General features: G+C 45.5%; 1 protein-coding gene across 3 annotated transcripts in view; it reads left to right on the top strand.

The window, feature by feature from the left end:
* Positions 1-21,122, top strand: part of TGFB2 (transforming growth factor beta 2) — an 82,422-nt gene that overhangs the window by 37,842 nt on the left and 23,458 nt on the right. For all 3 annotated transcript variants that reach the window (XM_019465644.2, XM_019465645.2, XM_019465647.2), the window contains one exon: positions 12,222-12,385. In XM_019465644.2, coding sequence (XP_019321189.1) covers positions 12,222-12,385 — 164 coding nt within the window. The remainder of the gene's footprint in view (positions 1-12,221; positions 12,386-21,122) is intronic.

The raw sequence follows: 21,122 nt of genomic DNA, 5'->3' as shown, positions 1-21,122 counted from the left end.
CCCAAGGAAAGCACCATCCTTTGAAACTCTAATATTTTTTCGCAAGGTACTGAGTGGCCATCTTCTGAAATACTCAGAAGAATATCTGATAACTAAAAATTCCTTCAAAGCAATTCTTACTCCCTACCATTGTTATAGTTGAGATCCAGGGCTGGCGTTCAGCACGAAGAACAATTCAGAACTTCCATGCAGCTTTGGAAACTAACCTCAGAGTGCTGATTCATAGAAGATCGGCATTCTGCGGTGAGGTGGGTTCCAGAACCTTCCTCAGCTGTGTCCCATTGGCCACTTACTTGGTGATCTGCAGTTGGACACAGCTGGCCTGCTGATCCGCCTTGAGCAAACTGTGCCACTGGGCAGACGGAAACCTCTGTGGCACTAAGTGGGTGGTTGTGTGGCATCGGGGGGGCCCCTTCCCATGCACTTGGCTGTCCCCACAGAGATGAGTGGCACAGTGATGATGCCTGCCACAGCGGAGACACCTCAAAGGAAGAAGTTCTAGAACAGATTCACGTCTGTATTCACCCAAGCAAAGTTTAGGAACTTTGTTCATGACCTGTGAATGTAGGGGATTTGATGAAATATATGCCAAGTGGCTTTCTGATTTTAAGATTCTGTCCTCTGCAATATCATTTAACAAATGAATGCACAGGCTTGCCAAATCAGATTTCAAATCCATCTCAGCCTACCTGAAATGAGGAATCAAGTCAAATAAGTAGGGGTATTTGAAGAAAGGTGGAATGATTGTAAAATTCGCACACACACACAAAGCCTCGGGGTGTAAGAAATAAGACAATGGCGTCTGTAAAACAGTTTGTATGGAAAAGACCCAAGACTTGTAATTTATTATGCATTAAAAACACACAGAAAATATGAGTGCAAATGTTAAAAAAAAAAAAAGAGAGCAAGGATAACTTATTGTTGGGATGCATTCGGGGCGCCTGGGTGGCTCAGTCGGTTAAGCGGCCGACTTCAGCTCAGGTCATGATCTCGCGGTCCATGAGTTCAAGTCCCGCGTCAGGCTCTGTGCTGACAGCTCAGAGCCTGGAGCCTGTTTCAGATTCTGTGTTTCCCTCTCTCTGACCCTCCCCCATTCATGCTCTGTCTCTCTCTGTCTCAAAAATAAATAAACGTTAAAAAAAAATTAAAAAAAAAAAAATGTAACTCCCACAGTAAGGGAGGTGATAGGTCTCCTCTGTTCTGCCTTGGGGATTATGTTCAGATTGAAGGATAGGAGTTTAAGATTGGAACAAAGAGGAACCATCCACGAAAGTAAAAGGCTTTCGTGAAAAATAATGAAAGGAAGTGAGGATGTTTGCTTGGAAAAGGAAAGAAATACGGGCGGGGAGACTTCAGAACTGGCTTCAAAATTTCTGAGCACAGTCAAGCAGAAAGGAAGTAAATCATCTCGTGTAGCAGAACTGGATCCTTCGGGAAGGGCTGTGAGCACGCAGATCTCAGCCCAGCATAGGGGAGAGATTTGGGGCAACTGGAGCCACCAGAGATCGTAGGAGGCCATCTGCCTGAAGTTTGGGTTCTCTGTCACTGAGGAGTTCTGGAAGCTACGGTCTGGTCTCATCTTGGAGAGAACACTGCAGTAAGAGGTATTAGGTACCAACAACACCGAGAGAGGCCCTGACAGGCGCCAGACTTGCACTTCATGTCTAAGTGCAGTGAAGAGTTGCAGAGAGATAGAATGTTGGCCGTATTTGTTTTCCTTCTCCCAAACTGGATAATCCAGACCATCCATTCCTCTTTATATTTACTCACTCCCAAGCCATGAATTTAATACGTTCGTAATAATAGCCCATGTTACTTGGTGAAGTTGGTAACTAGCTTGCAATCCTAGCAGGGTGTGCCTCGCGGCTTATTAGCTCAGCTTCAGGGCAGAGCAGTAACAGATCAGCACAGCGCCCCAAAGTAATTAGGCAATCGCCTGACAGAGAGGTTCGGCCACAAGCAAGAAGCTTACAGCAAACACAGACAGAAGCTCGCGGAACCAGACATGCTTTGGCCATGATATGCATCCCTGCCATACTTTTAGAAAGACCAGAGAAAGGTTTTCAGCCTAGGAAAGAGCCACTGCACTCATTAACCATGTTGAAAATCCACGCTAAGCATTATAGAGCTGCAGGGGAAAGTGCGGTAGTTTCTGGAAAGGGGGATGTTGAAGTTTGGGGATAAGAAGGCTCTCTTTGCAGGGATGGACAAGAATGCCTAAGATTGTGCATTTTAATCCATATTTTGTCAACGTTTGGTGTAATCCTGGAAAGATTTTGCTCCTCGGTTTCTCAGTCTGTAAAAAGAGATTAAAAGCGTGCCTCTGATCCATGAAGAGATTAAGGTTGACCTACTAAATTTCCAAGTTTAATTTGTTAGTGAAGTCAGCCCATACTGCCTTTTTTTCCCCAGTTGCCCCTGTTGGGAGCAGTTGCTGAATTCTAGAATAGCTGTATGGATAACTACGTGGTGGGGTCACTGGCTTCTCTAAGCGCCATTAAGGAACCAAAATCATGACTATTTTGCCCCCTAGATATCTAGGGAGAATAAAAAGCACACATTGAAGAGAAGAAAGCAAGAGCAGAGAGAGAAAATGGAGCAAAGGAAGGAGAGGAGGTAAGAATGGAGAGAGAGAGAGAGAGAGAGGAGGAAGGAAGGAAGGAAGGAAGGAAGGAAGGAAGGAAGGAAGCCAAACCAAGAGAGCTCTATATGCTTTAAAGAATGAGGCAGTGGCAGAGAAGAGCGCCACCAACGCCCGTTGCAACCATGAGGGCAGCCTGCCATTGTGAGGTCACTCGAAAAGGAGATGCTGCATTCACGGGATGCCTGCCCACAGAGGAGTGTCCAGGAGCCCTGGCCACACTCTGTCTGTGATACTTCTCTGTCACCCACTGGCCTCTCGGCAGCGCCGCTTGGCCCGCCCCTTTCCATAGGCATGGATTTTACCGCTAACGCCCAGCAGGCCCTACACGCGTCTCCGACGACGTAGCCCTGACCGTGACGGTTGAGAAGCGTGGAGGGATTGAAACGGAAGAGGCGGTTCCACGTAGGCGGGGTTTTAGGAGCCTGATGGAAGCTGGGGAGCAGACGCTAGAAACCCCGTGTCTGCCACAGTTCAAGAAAACCCACCACCGTGGGCCGGCACCACTGTGATCTTACCGCTTTTGCCCTGTGCGGGAAGGGGCCCGAACACTCGGGCTGACGGTGCGCACGGTCTCAAATAGCAGTGAGGCGGAGGCCAAGTCACGTAAGCCGATGCTGACACAATTAGCCTCGCAGATGCCAACAGCATGTCGAGTGAGACACTGTCCCCGTCTTGGAGACGCCCCCCCCCTCCCCCCCCCCTTAAATGGCAGATGCTTTGGTGCTGTGTTACATTTAATAGGACGGATGGCCGGGAGAGAAAATCAGAAACCACCGCTGATGCGCTGTTTATTTCTCAGTCGTTTTGTGTTAAATTGCTGTGACTTGAATGTCAGCAGCGTTTGGGATGTGGTAGTGAAATAAAATCCATAGCCGGTGTGCCAAGACAAATCTCAGAAAACCCCAGAACGCAATTGTCTTGGTTTCTTGCTGGCTGTGTCTGTGCGCGCGCAAATAGAAGCTAGTTTACTGCCCTCCAACCATTCAGTGGGTCGCTTGTCTTGCCGCGCTCCGGGGGATGTCTAGTGAACCCCAGACTGCTTCCCTCAGAGCTGGGGGGTGTCAGGAATGAGGGGCTGCTATGCTCATTAAGCATGTCGGGAGTCCGGGCCAGTTCCTGCAGACCTGCAGGAAAAGTGGTCATTTCTGGAGAGGGAGGTGAGGAGTTCGTTGTGTTCACTCGAGGAGCTTGGGGTAAGGGTAGTGGGGCTGCGGCCCCCAGGCACAGCTCTACGGGGTCCGTAAGATCCTGGACAATACTGGTATTAGCAAAGAGCGTCTCATAGGGAAACATTCACACCGAGCAGGCCCCCAGGATCTCCAAATCAGGGACATTCTTTTAAGGAGTATCAGTGAAAATATTTGATCTTGCATTGAACTTTCTTGACCTTTAAGGCGAGGTCGAGCTGATCTCTAGTGGGAAGGGAGCGACTTTCTGCTCCAATGCCCGTGTGGGTATTTCTGCCCAGGGTAGTATTCATGCCTTCCCGGCAAGGGACTCCTTTGCAAAAAAGGCAGGCATCATAATGAAAAGCCAGTGATATTGACTGAATGGCCAGGCTCACCTTGACCTTAGCCAAGAGCTATTTCACTCCCCTTGTTTTTAATTTCTCTACCTGTGAAATGGGGATTAAAAACACCCTCTGAGGGGCACCTGGGTGGCTCAGTCGGCTGAGCATCCGACTCTTGATTTCGGCTCAGGTCATGATCTCACAGTTGTGAGACAGAGCCCCGTGTCTGGCTGCATGCCGAGCGTGGAGCCTGCTTAAGATTCTCTCTCTGCGCCCCAACCCCCCTCCCCCCCCCCGCCACTCTGTATGCATGTGCACACGCACCCTCCTTCTAAAAAAAATCAAAGTAAAAAAAAAAAAAAAAAAGCACCCTCTGAGCAGAAATGAAGTATATAAAGCTATTATAAAATGGGAAGGGTCATGAAACAGAATTCTGAGGCTATCGTGAGACCAGGCCATTCTTCTTAGGGTGTGGATGGTGATGGACATATTTTATTCATCCCTGGCTAGTTCACGACACTGAGTAACGAGAAGGGAAGGCCGGCCAACTTTTAGTGGTTGGACCATAGTCTAGGGCAGATGCTCCCAGACCTGAATGTAAAACAGAACCATCTGAAATGATGGTGGGTCTGGGGGATAGAGCCAGACAGCGATAATAATAAATCCCCCGCCAACCCAGGTAATTCCGACTCAGGCGGTGAGTGACGATCATCTAATGCAGAATTTAGGGAAGGAAAACAATTTTTGGAGGTTTCATGCATGGAGAACATGAACACGAGAATGATGTGATGGCAGAGCAGCAGGTGACCTGGGTGGCCATCTAGTTCAACCTGCCACCGGACCCAAGACACCCCGCTGCATCTTTCAGCTTGCAACCAAATGGATTCTTCCAGTGAGGTGAGAGCTCCCAACCCAGAAGGACAGTGTATTTTTTAAAACCTCTTCTAAATTATTAGAAAAATTGTATGTTGAGCCAAACTATGACCTCCCTGCCCTTTTGGAGAGTAAGAACTTCCCATGTGCAAGCCCCTGAGATACTTGGAATCTTTCTGGTGTCTCTAAGTTGAATTTTCTTCAAGCTCAGTATTATCAGTTCCTTTTTAAGGGATTGGGCTCTCGCTCCTGTCTCTGAGAATCGTCTGAGGAGCTGAGAAAAGTCACTCCGAGTCCAATTAATTAAACAGTCTTTGGGGCCGGGTCCCAGGCATTCTTCTTTTCAAAGTTCTTTAGTTTGAAATGTGTAGTCAAGGTAGACAATTAGTGCAAACTATGGGGGGATTTTATTTTTCTATAATAAGAGCCTCAAAATCTCATGTTGCTGCAATTGTGTCTTTTCTCCATCCTACTCTTTTTTTCTGTCATGCCTGACCAAAAATATAGATGCTCCAAATAAATAACTTTTCTTCTTAAGAAAGTCTAGATGTTCCTTTTTCCTTTAAAAAAAAATCATTCTAAATTATTTATTGAACTACTACATTCTATGTACTTTCCTAGATACTTCGGATACTTCATTGTACGAAACAAAGATCAGTCTATGGAGTTTATATTCTCCAGGAATATAAATGGACAATTTATGGAAATGAACAATTAAAAAAAAACCAATAGACTCATTGGGGCGCCTGGGTGACTCAGTCGTTTAAGCGACCTACTTCGGCTCAGGTCATGATCTTGTGGTTCATGAGTTTGAGCCCCCCCCCCCCCCCCCCCCCCCCGTCAGGTTCTGTGCTGACAGCTCAGAGCCTGGAGCCGGCTTGGGATTCTGTGTCTCCCTCTCTCTCTGCCCCTCCCCGGCTCATGTTCTGTCTGTCTCTCTCAGAAATAAATAAAACATTGAAAAAATAAATAATAAATAATAGACCAATTAATTAATATTTTTAATTTTAGAAGTATGTTGGGAGATGATCAGTGCTTTCAAAAAATTTTTAAAAATCTACCTTAGGTGCTCCTTTGTCTTTCTGTGTGGATCTCTCTTCCCCTGTCCTTCATTTCAGTGGTTCTTAGACTTTAGGGAACATAAGCATCGCCCAGGGAGATTGATGAATTGTGGGTGCCACTACCCCATGCCCACGCTTTGAAAACTGAGACTCCACACCCACTAACCATCAGGGGCCTGGACTGCTCTCTAGGCCTCTTGCAGCCTTTTCTCTGAGGGGGAGACTCGCTTGTATTTAAGGTTCAGGTAATTGGCGAAGGCCTGGGGCAAGAAGACAAAACTAGTTGGAAATAAAAACAGCTGGGTGAGTGAGGCATTGCCTCCCTAAAGGCTGAGCTCTGGACATTCTTGGGGGTATTTCTTTCAGGCCCCAAATCCACATTCTTTGTCAGAGCTCATCACATGCTGGTGATGTTCGAAAACCTTCCTCGGATTTTGTTTTTTGCTCACCTTTCTTTTTTTAAAATTTTTTAGTTTTTCTTTTTTAGTACTCCTATTATGAGCATCGTGGACTAGCTTGAGGCAGAGAAGTCTGATGAGAAGAAAGATTCTCTTGTCACCTTTCTGATGTCAGGGTTCAGTAAATCAGGTGGAATACGGAAGGCTGGTGGAGGAGAGTCCGAGGGAACTCTGGATGACTCCGGTAGAGTCCTTGACCAAATGCCAGTACACTCAGCGCCTTCTGCTTCTTCCCTTCTCTTCTCGGTGTTAGTCTCCCTGCGCTTATTCAGGGAAGGCCCAATGGCCGCTTGACAGCTTTGCTGCAGAATGGGAAAGGGGACAGGAAGGGACCTTTCTGAGGTGACATCAGTGCAGGACCAGTGCTCAAATGTTCCATCTACTTACTCTCGTAATCTTGACCACACGGTTCAATGCGTGTGATCTAGGCAATTACTTTAATCGTATCGATGAAGAAACAGATTCAGAAAAGCCAAATAATGTCCTTGTTGCCATATAGCCTGTTCTGGATGACTTGGGATTAGAATTCAGATGTCCTTAAAGGTCCCTCATTGCATTAAGATGCCATATCTCTATTTCACTGTGGTGGGGCTAGCTGTAAAATGTGTGGGACACTCTTCAAAATGAAAATGTGGGGCCTCTTGTTTAGAAAGCAGGGAAGAGACACTATTGAAGGTTCTAAAATGTAAAACTTTTCCCTTTGTTCCATGCTCTCTCTCTCTCCTCTCTCCTGACCCGTTGTGGTGTTTTCATGTGCTCTTTCTTCTTCTTTTTTTTTTTTTTTTTTAACTTTTTTAAGGGTTTATTTATTTATGAGAGAGAGATAGAGCACAAACAGGGGAGGGGCAGGGAGAGAGGGAGACACAAAATCCAAAACAGGCTCCAGGCTCTGAGCTGTCAGCACAGAGCCCAATGCAGGGCGCAAACCCACAAACCATGAGATCGTGACCTGAGCCAAAGTCCGATGCGTAACAGACCGAGCCACCCAGGTGCCCCTCATGTGCTCTTTTTTTTTTTAAATGTTTATTTACTTTTGAGAGAGAGAGAGAGACAGAGACAGAGCACGAGCAGGGGAGGGGCAGAGAGAGAGGGAGACACAGAATCCGAAGCAGGTTCTAGGCTCTGAGCTATCAGCACAGAGCCCAACGCAGGGCTCGAACTCACAAACCGCAAGATCGTGACCTGAGCCGAAGTTGGACGCTTCACCGACTGAGCCATCCAGGCACCCCTCCATGTGCTTTTTGATGTCGTGCTTCCCTTGGTATGGGGATGCTCCCAGAGTGGGAGCAGGCTCACAGGCACTGGGGGCCCTGTCCACTACCCTGGTGCTGGGCAGCTGGGTTCCCCCTGCCTCCAGCTACCAGGCTGATGCCACACTGAACCTGGCATCTCCCTTCCTATGGGACCACCACTTCGACCCATAAGATTGCAAACTCTGTGACGTGCTTGGTACCCCGGATCAAGAGTGGGCCAGAGTTGCCCTCTGAATGCTCTGCAACACTGCCAGCCTCGGGTGGGGGCAGCCTGGCAGCTGCCCTGAGATAGTTTGGTTATGTGTACATGACCCTGACTCTCCCAGGTGAGGCTGGGGGCACCAGGGGGTGAGTGGTAGGAGGCCAAAGACCAATCTTAGGGAAGCCTGCAGGTCATGGGAGGTGGGATAGCATATGGGCCGAAGTTTTATGTCCCCTGCCCCTGTTTCATTATCCCATCAGACTTAACTTCTAAAACTGACATTCAAAGATGAAATTATTAAGGATTTCACGATGGTGAGCATAGAGCATTAAACTTCAGTGTCAGGCTTTTCTGAGCATGGGGCCTCTGTGTAACTGTACTGGTCCCATATCCATGAAGCCAGCCCTGGGCTGTGGAGAACCAAAGAATCGCAAGTAAATGTTCCTGAACTTGAAGTGGTTACTTATGGAGAAGATAATATACAACGAGCTAATAATGAATCATTTGGAACAGATAACAAGTCAATGTACAATGCTTATAAAAAGCAGCTTACGATGAAGTGCTAGAATTAGGCTTTCTGTGCACTGTTACTTTGTAAATTAATAGCTAGTTAGATTTCCTCATTTTTTTTCCCCTCTGTCCATTCCACAAGATTTGTTTCGGTAAGGATGTGTGGCCAGGGTTGAGGTGAGGGGAACACCACTCGCTTGATGTCATTCTGGAATCTCCCATGCGTAAGATTTTCCCTGAGAGGCAGGCACACAGGAGAGCCCGGGAGGAGGGGCAGAATCAGCCTGGTGGTCTGATCCAAAGGGTTGCAGGAAAATCGATTTGATTGAACCAAAAAAAAAAAAAAAAAAAAAAAAGTGGGTCAGAAATTGAGAGGGAAGAGCCAAGCAGGATGTGAGTGTGGGTAAGTTGGCAAGGGTCAAGCCCAAGTACCTGACCACCTGGCGATGGAATAGGAACTGGGATTGGAATTACAGAGGACTTTGGGGAGAACTCCCATTCCAAAGGGGGAAATGAGTTCTTGGAGAATGCAGAGGAAAAAGCTCCATCCCTCCAAGGCTAAGTGGGTGGATCAGGGCTGCACAAGCCATTAAATACCTACCCTGTCGCTCTGCGCCCTGAGCCCGGGGAGCGAGCCTGCTGCCTCCCGGCTGGGCGTAGATGGGCCACTGTCTGTTCTCCCCACACCACGCATCCAAAAGCTTTTATGAGGTAAGGGTAGGTTCACAGACGAGGCCCGAGCAATTTGCTGTGCCTTTTTTTTTTTTTTTCAATTGTAGAAACATATGCCAAGTCATTCAAGTTCCTCCGTCGGGCAGGGGGCTGGTGACCCATAGCAGATGACAGCAGGGGACAGCTGCAGGCGGCCCTTGGAAGCGGTAGTCAGTTCTTTGGTCAACAATCTTTACCGAATGATCTCGTGCTCTCATGCGCTGGAGCAGGGGGTGTGGGGGAGGCTGCTGCTTCCTCCTGGCCTGGTCCCTTCACTGTGGTGACAAGAGCAAAGCAGAGTCGTTGGTGGGGGCTGCTGGGCCGTCATGTCACCTGGTGCATTGACTCCTTCTCCTTCTCAATCAAGCACCAAAAAAACAAAACAAAACAAAACAAAACAAAAAACACTCAGATTGGTATTACCAGGGAGTTGGAACACAAATAACTGGTTTTAATAGCCAGAGGAGAGGAAGGCTGTTTGCCAACGTATAGGGAGCAGAGAACAGCTGCACTTAACTAATCAAGCTACCCCTGTAAATATTTGCAAACGCCCCTTCAAAGCTCAAAAGCCTAGGACAGGATCATTGGACGATTTGCTTAGAAGAAGAAGAAACAAAATTGACCTCATGGTCCAAAGCAGCCATAAAAAGAAAGAGTGAGTTTGGGCAGAAGACCAGAAAGGGAAGAAAGTGGTTCAAAGTTTAATAAACACAAAAGAGAATAAAAATAAATCTCAAGAGCACTTATTTACAAACTTGATGGAAGGATAAGATTGGGGCGGGTGGGTGTGAAAGATGGGCGGTTGGGGAAGGAGAGCTGGCCTGTGGGGTTCCACTGAGTGGGGGCGGGGGGGGGGGGAGAACACCCAGGACGTTTATTCTTCCTAATGACAGGAAATGCGCTGAATTAGTTTTGCTCTTTCAGGATGCTCTTTCAAAGCATGTTTGAAGCTTCTGCTGTCTAACGGGAAGGCAGAATGCAGCCACTAGGCCTGTGGAAGGTTCTGGCCAAACTAGAGGGTGTAGAAAGCCAGAGAGCCTGGCTCCAGCCTCGCCCCAGCTTCTCTGCCTGGGCATCTGGCCGGTTTTCAGCTGAGCTGGTCAGGCCAGTACCAGCTTGTCCAGTCACCTGGGGTGGGCATGCTCCAGAGGAGAGAAAGATCGATTTCTTCCCAGCAGCTACCTTTTCAAATTGCAGTGCTAGGGGGCTCCAAAATCCTGGCTGCCTGGACGAATGTTTGTCTGCCTGAAAACCATCCACCAGCTAACTCACGGTAGTGATGCAGTGGGCCATCACTGTGTCTGCATGAATACTTCCTTTTCTCTGACACCGGGATGCTTTAGATTTTTGGGGTTTTATTTTGTTTGTTTGTTTGTTTCTGAGGCTCCTGGCTCACGAGCTACAAAGCTTCAATTCACATAGGCGTGTGTGAAGCAGTCATCGGGCAGAACGTGGCTTGGAGTCCACTGCCTCCCCATGAACAGCTTTCTGAGAGTCACAGGACGTGGGGAAGGGCACGGGGGAAAGCCCCCTTGAGGGAAAAAAGTGCTGGGCTCTTAAGATCAGCAAATGTCGGTGTGTTCCTAGCATTTTTTTTTTTTTCCCAGTGTAATCGTCAGGGCACGGATTTCCCAAGAAATCACGAAAGGTATTTATTTCTATTTTAAGATTGGCAAGACGGCTCATTTATTTAATAAGAAGTTAGTCTTGCCAGTAGCCAGATGCCTGAGTCTTTCAAGACTCCCATTGATGACCAACTATACAAACAGTGGGTAGTTGGTGAATTCCATGTGTGCAGGGCCCTGCCCTAGGTATGTGGAATAGGGAAGACCTGACAAATATGGTCTCTGCCCTCAAGATTCTTAAAATTTCCTGGGGGGAAGCAAAATAAACAAACATAACACAGAAGTAATAAAAGCACTTGTAAAAAGCCATAAACAACTGTGAATTATTATGTTGTAATGAAGCTACATAGTTGAGAAGTAGGGTAGAAAGTAATGGAGCTACAAGATTTGGACGGAGCATTCCGGAATAATGAGAGAACGTTTGCAGAAGGTTATAGAAGAGGATCGTAGAGACATCTGTAACACGTGGGCTGCCCAGTGTACGTGCTCAATAAATGGGTGCTGGGTGTGAAACACGTGGAGAGAATTAGGACCTCCGTTGGGTTTGTTGGTGCAGCCCAGTGGCGCATTCAAAGGCAACGGCAGATTACTCCAAAACAGTAGTGAAAACTCTAGCAACCCATGAACTTGAAATTGTTGTGTGCCATCAGCATCTTTGTGGTTTCCATGGCTCAGAAGAGAACAAAGTGGGGCCGATTCTTTCTCTTCATTAGCCGGGATTCCCTCCCACCAATGGACGTTATGTTAAGTGAAGAATTTTAAGATTGGACCTGATACAGCCAATTTGGGGGTTTAGTTTTTGTGAATTCAGTTTTTCTCACCCTGACTTAACTAGAGGGTGCGTTTGGTCATATGTGTGGGAAAAACCAAAATATTGAAGACAGAAAAGAGGCAATACATGAACCTGGATAGAGTAGAGTATTTGGATGCCAAAACTTCAAGAAAAAAAAAAAAATACATGGGCAAACTGCTGGCCATTAGGAGCTATTTTCTTGGCACATCTGATTACAGCGTATGCAAGCCCAACAGCTCTCTCCAGGCATCAACTGTCAAGATCTTGATCCAGTTCAGAACCATCTAGGATTTTCCACTGTGCTGTCAACTTTCAAAGGATAGGGTTAACTGCATGCCCTCAAATGGAGTTGGAAGTGGTTTGTTAATCTCTATTAATCTGCTGCCCCTGTAACCAGATGCACATGTTTATTTTATTTTTTTTCTGGTTAAATTGTTAACGGTATTAAATTGGCCATTGGAAACTAAATGGTTCTTGTAGATACATCCCTTATGTTTTCTTGAGACTATCTCAGGCTGCACAGTCTTTTTGAGAGAACAATGGATTTTCTCATTTTCAATGATCGCCCTAACTTTTTACAGATGCCATCCCGCCCACTTTCTACAGACCTTACTTCAGAATTGTCCGATTTGACGTCTCAGCGATGGAGAAGAATGCATCCAATTTGGTGAAAGCGGAGTTCAGAGTCTTTCGTTTACAGAACCCGAAGGCCAGAGTGCCCGAACAAAGGATCGAACTGTATCAGGTAACTTTTGTGGGGGTTGTTTTGGTGGAAAATCAGTTTGAAGTCTTGGTCATAGATTTTCTGAGCTGATATCAACCACTCTGTACATGCACAATCCTGACAGAGGCTCTCATCTGCTATTACTCTGCCAGTGGCAGCTCATTCCACAGTCAGTCTGGAAGGAAGAACTTTTGGAAGGAAGTGATGGAGGTCTGAGCACACTTCTTCAATGGCACAAATGGCTGGAGTACCCACCCTTGGGAGGGATGGCGTCCAGAAGTCCACCCCTCAATCTGGAAAGTCAGACAATGTAGATTCAATTCCACCCCAAGGGAAGAAGTTAGCTGGCATTCCTTTTCTTTTTTCCTTCCTTCCTTTCTTCCTTCCTTTCTTTCTTTCTTTCTTTCTTTCTTTCTTTCTTTCTTTCTTTCTCTCATGTTTGTTTATTTATTTATTTTGAGAGGGAGAGAGAGAGAGCACGAGAGGGGGAAGGGCAGAGAGAGAACCCCAAGCAGGCTCTGTGCTGTCAGTGCAGAGTCTGATGTGGGCTGGAGCTTATCAACCCTGAGATCATGACCTGAGAGGAATCCAAGAGTTGGATGCTCAACCCATGGAGCCACTCAGGTGCCCCCTTCTTTTTCTCATCCTATGGATATCGTTTTCTCCTTTTTTTTCCTTTTCCCTCCTTCCTATTATCGTCTCTCTTCCTGTAGTTTTTCACTTCCTTTTCTTCCTCTCTTTGCTGTCTCCTGCCTCTTCACTAACCTCATTCTGTCTCCTTTCCTTTTCTGATTCTACCCACTCTCTCCAGTGCATCCCTGTCCCCATTCTCTGTCTACCCCTCACCTGCATTATTTCAGGCCACTCTGACATCTCTCATTCCCTTAAGTACAGTTGCTGGACAGCTGTGTTAAAAGATGTTGTTGATGATGATGATGATGATGATGATGATGGAGAAGTGCCAAGTCACTGACATTTCAGGTTCCTAAAAGCTTCTCAAGGGGATTGCAGGGCACTAGATTAGCATTATCTAGAAGCTGTGAGGGAAGCAGCATCTCAGGCCCCATCCCGGACTCACCAAACCAGAATGCACAAAATGTGGAGCAGAACCTACGTGTTTCACAAGGCCTTTGGGTGATCCGTACATATTAAAGCACTGGTTTAAAAGCCCAGAGTCTGGGGATGGAGGCAGACCGGTGCCTGGGGAACTTAGTGTGTCATTGTGTCGTATGAACAGTGTGTGTAGAGAGCAGAGTTGGAGAGATTTCACCAGGGAGTGGACTCTAGAGCAGGGGGCCTTGAGAAGTATCTGTTGAAACAGGATGAGGGACGATCATTCTTGACAGAGGACTGACCTGTGCAAAAACAGTCTTGAAGGGGCCTGTTGAGGGAACCGCATAGATGGTGCTCAGGAGAGGTGAGGAGAGACTCGAGGGAGGGGAAGCCAAAAAGTGTTCAGAACTGATAGGAGAACCATGACACTAAGGAGGAGGCCTGTACGACTCCATGGCTAATGAGAGGGCTTACTTGAGGAAAAGAAAGGAATCGCATCTGTATGCAGAAACCTCTAGTTGTTCTGGATTCTAAGCATTTGGAAACTTCAGTATTTGGATGAGAATCTTCTTTGTGTTTATTATGAAAATGGGGAATTACCATAGTAATAAATGTTGTATATGAGATTGCAGAGAATATGGTTTTGTTAATTGTATTTATTTATTTTGAGAGAGAGAATGAGAGAGCACGTGAGTAGAGGATGGGGAGAGAGAGAGAGAGAGAGAGAGAGAGAGAGAGAGAGAATCCCAAACAAGCTCCACACCATGCGGGGCTCAAACCCATGAACTGTGAGATCGTGACCTGAGCAGAAACCAAGAGTTAGATGCTTAACCGACTGAACCACCCAGGCGTCCCACAGACAGTAAGTTTTAAAGTTTTGGAAAGAGTCTTCAAGTACTAGTTTACATGTGTGTTCATGAAAAATAATTCTTACTTCTTAAAATGAATCCGCAAGGACCTAGTTTTTGGAGAGCTTCAAATCTTAATGCATGTTCTGAGAGCACCGTGAGGGCAGCCATTGCTTCCTGTCCCCTAGAATAGTGTCAGAGTCAGCTTCCTGGGTCCTGGAGCTCAACATGTTACAAGTATTGCCTCCATTAATACTCACAGCTATACTGTGAAGCTGGCATGATGAGGTGTTCTTTTCTTTTCCAGAAACTATTGAAATATAATTGCAATATAACATTGAATTAGCTTAAGGTGAACAACATAATGATTTGATGGACGTACATACTGCAAAGTGTTTCCCACCGTAAGTTGAGTTAACATCCATCATCTCACAAAGTTACACATTTTTCCCCCTGTGGTGAGCGCTTTTCAGATGTACTCTCTTACCAACTTTCAAATATACGACACGGCATTGTTAGCTATAGTCACCATGCTGTACATTAACCCCCCAGGACTTATCTATCTTATCACGAGAAGTTGGTGCCTTTTGACCCCACATTCACCCATTTAAGGTATTCTTTCTATTACTGTGCCCTTTCTCCTTTCCACAGGGAAAGACACTGAGTCACAGAGAAAGTAAGTCACTTGGCCAGGATCACACAGCCAGAAAGTGGCAGGGTGGCAATACCAATCCAGCTGTGACTCCCAGATGCTCACTTGTCACCACACACTGTGCTTTCTCTCCGTCTGTGCCTCAGTATCAGCTCGAATAGAAGAACAATAAGAGAAAGTAGGCCAGCTAGAAGGTGGATTGATGTTTGGAAAGAAAGCAAAGACTGGTTCTCTGAAAAAGAAGTTAGGTCAAGGATAGCCAGGTAGATTGCAAGGTGATTCCAAACAACAAAAACACGAATATGATTCCTTGTTCTCTTTTTTCTTCTTTTTCAATTAAGTCGCTCACACATGTCTCTCGGTAGGGACAATAGCATCATGGATTGTTCTCCCAGGCCCTGTTTCAATTGCCTGCCTTCAGTAAGCTGAAGGCAAGATCTCTTACATTTTGTTGCCTGTAACATAAGCTGTCATTCTTTGGCCCTTGGCCCGGTGCTCTGAGGTGTGGCCTCTGAGAGTGGAATTACTGATCACTTGCCTTACTCACAGAGGCCATCTCACCTCCAGGAAGGGATGTGTCCCTTGAGGCTGGTAATTTAGAGGTCTTTAGTGATTTCTTAGAGGATGTGTACCTTCTTAGAGTTACTGCAGCACCTGCTGCCCCCATCCCATGGACCATAAGATCCACAGATTGGAGTCCTCAGGTGGAAAAGGTACAGCCAAAGATTGAAGCGTGTTTTATGAAGAGGGGGAGTGTGGGCGGGTTCACTGTCACTGAACACAGGAACCTGGAAGGAGATAATTTTAGGGGAAAAGTGAAGAAGAAAACAACTCCTTATCTATCTGGAATTCAGCGGGGCAGCAATCTAACCTCCTGAAACACAGCCAAGGTCTAGGAAGTAAGTCAGAGATTCCTGAACACCCTAACAGAAGACACAAAATACATAGACAGCTGAGTTACCAGAAAGGCAGTCTTTGGCCCTTTATTCACTTGTGACCAGATTGGTTATCTCTAGAACCACAGGAAATTAGAAGCACTGAATTAGAAGGGGAGGGCTGGAGGGAGATACTCTGACGGGAGCATATGATGCTTTAGACTCGAGATTTTTGCCCATGCACCTTGGTGATGCTAGCCCAGAAAGTCAGGTCACAGAATGAATGCAATGCTTGTTGAGGACACTTTCTCTAAATCTTACCCTGTTTAGAACTCACCCAGCCGGTCCTTATACCTGTGGCATCCCCCCTGGCCTTCTGATGTCTACTGTGGTGTCTTTATCTGGAGTCCCATTATTGGCTTGTTCTCCGACTTTCCACTTGCCTTTAGCAGCCATTTGGAGGCCTTTGCAGCCTTCGGGAGTAAACTCCCTTTTCCAGCCCCAGTATGGAAATCGGTGCTTATGATAAGAGCCTTGAATTATGAAGGTGAGGCTAAATTATATTCAGGAAACTAAATACATGCAGTAAAATTTCAGAGAGTTTAATGTCCAGAATTTTTGACATGTTATTTTGAGGGAAAAAAGGCTTGGTGCTTACATGGGAAGATATTTAGCTATTTGGAAAGCTCAACTCTTCAGAAGAACAAAGCCTCTAAAGTTTCTAGATGCCCTTTGATTACCGTATTAATTGACACATAATTGACATTCTGCTCCCTAGATGAAGAAGGGTGGGGTGACTGAATAAGTTCTCAGGCTGTTCAGATGGCTGAATGGATAATGTATTAGGATTCCTTAGGGCATTGGTTTTGTGCAGGGGGAGAATGTGTGTGTCTATGTGTGTGCACATGCAAGTTCATGTGTGTGCACAGGCACTCCCCCAACTATGAAAGTCCTGCAGCGGGGAGCTTTTGCAAGGACTCCCACAGTCCTTTTCTGGAGATTCTGATTCTCCTTGGAGAAAAAAAAAAAAAAAAGAACTGCTTCTGGACAGATGTGGTTTGAAAAGGCTCTCATAGTTATTTGGATATGATCATTCTCCACTGGGAATCACAGATTTCAGGAAGGGTTTTGGGGTCATTCTGTATCATAAAATGTGTATAGGTATTCTCTCTAGAGTCGGAATACTAGGCTAGAAGGGCCTAAGATAGCATTTCTGTGAGTTCAGAGCTTGACTTGTCCAGGGCTGTGCATCTGTTGATTCTCCTTGCCTGGGAGGGTGAGGACACCCGAGCTTCCGTGGAAGTCATATTTAGCTTGGCAAAGGATCTCGGAGTTGTCACTGCTCTCCTGTCTCTACAGAATAGTCTGCCAGAACTTTGATGAATGGTGGTAAAATAAAGCCTTACTGTCCTCCTGCTCTCTCTGACTTGTGTTGACAGACTCTAAATAGCATATACTGTTGTGATCACTGTATGACTTCAAATATACACCAATATTAGAGGGAATAAAGAGATAAAGCCCTTTGATAGATGAAGAAAAAGAAAAGGAAAAAAAAAGGATAAAAACTGAACTTTTTCCAAATGGGAATGACCCTTACCATGTTTTTAAAGCTTTATGCCAAAGGCAGCCTTTATTGGAATATGATCAGATAAAGCCCCAGTGCTCTGGAAGTCCCTTCGAACCTACAATATTTAGAATAGCTCTCAGCTCATTTGGAAATTTGAACACATCTTTCTTTGATTAGCTTGCTCCTATATTTATGATTAAAATCATGCCCAGAGTTATGAGAGAGAGAAAAGAGAGGAGAGAAATATTCTTCACATTGAGTATCACCAACATGAGCCAGGGCACCCGCCATCTTGGACTGGGGTAAAGCCCCAATTTTACAAACGAAGAAATGAGTCCCTGAGAAATTTATAACTTATTGAAGGGCATTCATGACTTCATGGCCCCATGGGACCACCAACCAATACTTAAGATAGCTATACTGACTTCAGAGGACCTTGGAGCTTTCAGATATTTCTAGCTTGCTCTCACTGACTCACACCCTTTTCACACTACTCATTTCAAACTTGACCACCTCTGGGATAATAAGACTTGTACCTTTGTGACTGTTTTGGCAATCCATTCGCTGAATAATAAGCTGCCCCAAAATTTCATGGCCTCAAACAACAATTGGTTATTTGACACTATGTCTCAAAAGTACAGTCTTCCCACTAATAGAGATAGACCCAAGGTGCTCTTAAAACAAAAGCTGGAAGATCCAGAGAAATACCTCAGGACTCATTCCTTCCAAAAAGGCTGCTGTGAGAATTTGCGGGGGGGCATCCTGATGTCTTGGGTGGTCTCCTTGGGTGGAGCCATCTATCGAAATCAAGAGATTCCTTTGAGCCCAACAATATTTATAGTAGGGAAATCTGAATAAACTGGATTGAGATCGGAGCAGGTTTGGGTAGTTGATATGCACAGCATTTTCTTTTATTCGTGTTGGAACCCCTTTTATGGTGTTTCAATGTGCGCACTAACATCGTGGGATTCGATGACCACATCTGTGCTGTCTGTTCACCCTTTGTGAGACAACGCGGTGGAGTGTCCAGTGGCATGAACATTGTGACCCAAGTTTGTGTAATAATCCTGGTTTGCTTGGTATTTATTGTAAGAGTGAAATGAAGCAACATTTCTAACTGCCAGATGGAGAGTGGGCACGCGACATCTATTAGTTCGCTCCCTTCCATGTCCTCTCTTAGATTTTGGCTTCAAAGTCTTTGATTCCTCTAAGCAGAAGAGCCGTCTACAGAATTATCAGCCAAAGACAGTTTCCAGATTATTTTTCAGACTAATTTGTTAGCTTCCGACCACTGACAAAATCACGCAGAGTAATTCTTTGGGAGACAGTGTGATGTACTAAGCTCATACCTCATAGCATCGGGAGAAAAATGTCACCTTTTCACATGGCCACCAGGTATGAGGCCACCAGGATTGGTGCCAGGTAGCTTGGTAGAACACAATCTGCTGATGGGTCCCTGTTAGTCAGTAGAAGATAAACGTGCTGAGATGAAATGAGCTCAATGGATTTCAGAGGAACCTTAGAGTTCCTGTCCGTGACCTTAGAAGAAGCAATGACACTCTTTCGTAGGGAGGTAGAACACCCAGCTTCGGTCACCTTCGTCCTGACAAGAGGAAATCCCCCCCCCCTTTACAAAATACTCTGTTAGAACTTTGACAAAGAAGAATACAGTAAAATCCGTCCTCCTGCTTTCTCTGACCTTCTTCTTTAATACTTGGATTTTATTTTTATTTTTAAGAAACATTTATTTTGAGAGGGAGGAAGGGGCAGAGAAAGAAGAGAGAGAATCCCAAGCAAGCACTGGGTGTCAGTGCAGAGCCCGACACAGGGCCTGACACGGGGCTCAAACCCACGAACCGTGAGATCGTAACCTAGGCGGAGATCAAGGGGAAGATGTTTAACCGACTGGGCCATGCAGGCGCTATGATATTTGGATTTTAATGCGTGGTTGAGTTTGAATTTAGACAGTAACCAATTTGTCAAAGGTGATGAAATCACATTTTAGGAGATCACTTGCAAGGATATATAAAACAGTGGCTGAATCCTAAGTCATGTGTATCTGTTTACTTTTGGCTTTAAGCTATTCAGGAAATATTAAATGATTTTTCATATTTGGGGGTGAAAGGATGAATTGATGTTTGTGAAGTGAAATAAGTAAGCAAAAATTTCAGTAGGGAGGAGTGAATCACCAGCCACTTTTAATAAACATTTGATACATATAAAATCTCTGCCAAAGATTTTAAATTATGCCTACCCCTGGGGTGCCTGGGTGGCTCAGTCGGTTAAGCATCCGACTTCAACTCAGGTCACGATCTCGCGGTCCGTGAGTTCGAGCCCCGCGTCGGGCTCTGGGCTGATGGCTCAGAGCCTGGGGCCTGCTTCTGATTCTGTGTCTCCCTCTCTATCTGCCCCTCCCCCATTCATGCTCTGTCTCTCTCTGTCTCAAAAATAAATAAAACGTTAAAATTTTTTTTTTTTTTTTTAAATTATGCCTACCCCTGAGGCTTTACAATGCAAATTCAAGGTTGATGGTCTAGGCCTGCTTTTTAAGGGACTCTAATGCTTCAGAATGAAGGGTGAGGTTCCTATCATTGTGGGGAGCATAGCACTAATGGGGTGAATAAAAATCCCCCCCTTTTTCTACCCCCAAACACATGCATGTGCGTGGGCACACACACACAGAGGTCGGTTTTCATTTCTCATGTAGCCCAAGGGTAAGTAAAATAAAAAGAGGTCAGCCAAAAAAACTGACTGTTCAATTAGACTTGCAAAAAGTGCTACCAAAAAAAAAGAAAAAAAGTTATACTTTGCTCCTGTTGTACAGAATTTTACAGCATACGGTCCCCTTAATGCTGATCCTAACTTTGGTGCCACATTGGAGACACATACAGTAAAGTAACCCACTTAAAAAAGCCATGAGGTATGTATAATCAATACTTTGTTTGCACAAGGCTGTTACTATCTCAGGTTTTTTCAGACTGATCGAATGACATGCTTGCCTCGTCAGAAAATCGGATCGTTATCATTTACATTGTTATGAAATTACCAAATGTCTGTTAACCTTGTGAGCAGACAGGACCCCAAAAGTGATGTGAATAGTAGTCGTTCCCCACTGTATTCAAAGAAATGTTGATAACCATGCAATAGTAATTAATAATTCCATGTTTGCTTTGTGTAATAGAACTCAGTAACAGTAATGATAATCATCACTAACACAGGCTTACTGTATGCTAGGCACTTTTTTAAGTGCTTTAAATAGAGTCGTTTAATCCTTATATAACTCTATGAGGTGGGTTCTTATCTTTGCCTTATAAATGAGGAAACTGAGGCACAGAGAAGTTAAATAACTTGCCCAGGCCATGCAGAGACCGTGTTTGAACCCAGGCAGGCTGGCCCCAGAGGCCATGCTCTGGACCACTTTACCATACAAGTAGGAACACTGAGGGCTCTGGACTTGGGCCAGTGTGGGTTCACATCAATGAGACGATTTCCCCATCAGGAAAATGTGGGTAAAAACACCTACTTGGCCAGGACTTTGGAAAGCAAAAAGAGAACGCATGGAAACCCCTAGCACAAGGCAGGTCTACTCCGTGGCTGCTATCATTATTATTCCTATCGTTTCCAAAGCACTGAGTTTGAAATTTTACAAGAAACAGTCTCTTAAATGTATGATCTGCTCAGAATCTCTTAAAAATGGAAACTCAGCCCGGCCTCTACTGCCGCAGGGTCAGGTTCTCAATGGCTGTCCCAGGAGTTTGCTTCA

Source organism: Panthera pardus, unplaced genomic scaffold (assembly GCF_024362965.1).
Source record: "Panthera pardus isolate Hobbes unplaced genomic scaffold, ASM2436296v1 HiC_scaffold_21, whole genome shotgun sequence".
Lineage (NCBI taxonomy): Eukaryota > Metazoa > Chordata > Mammalia > Carnivora > Felidae > Panthera > Panthera pardus.
Note: the sequence above shows the minus strand (reverse complement) of the source record. Positions and strands in the feature narration are given on the sequence as shown.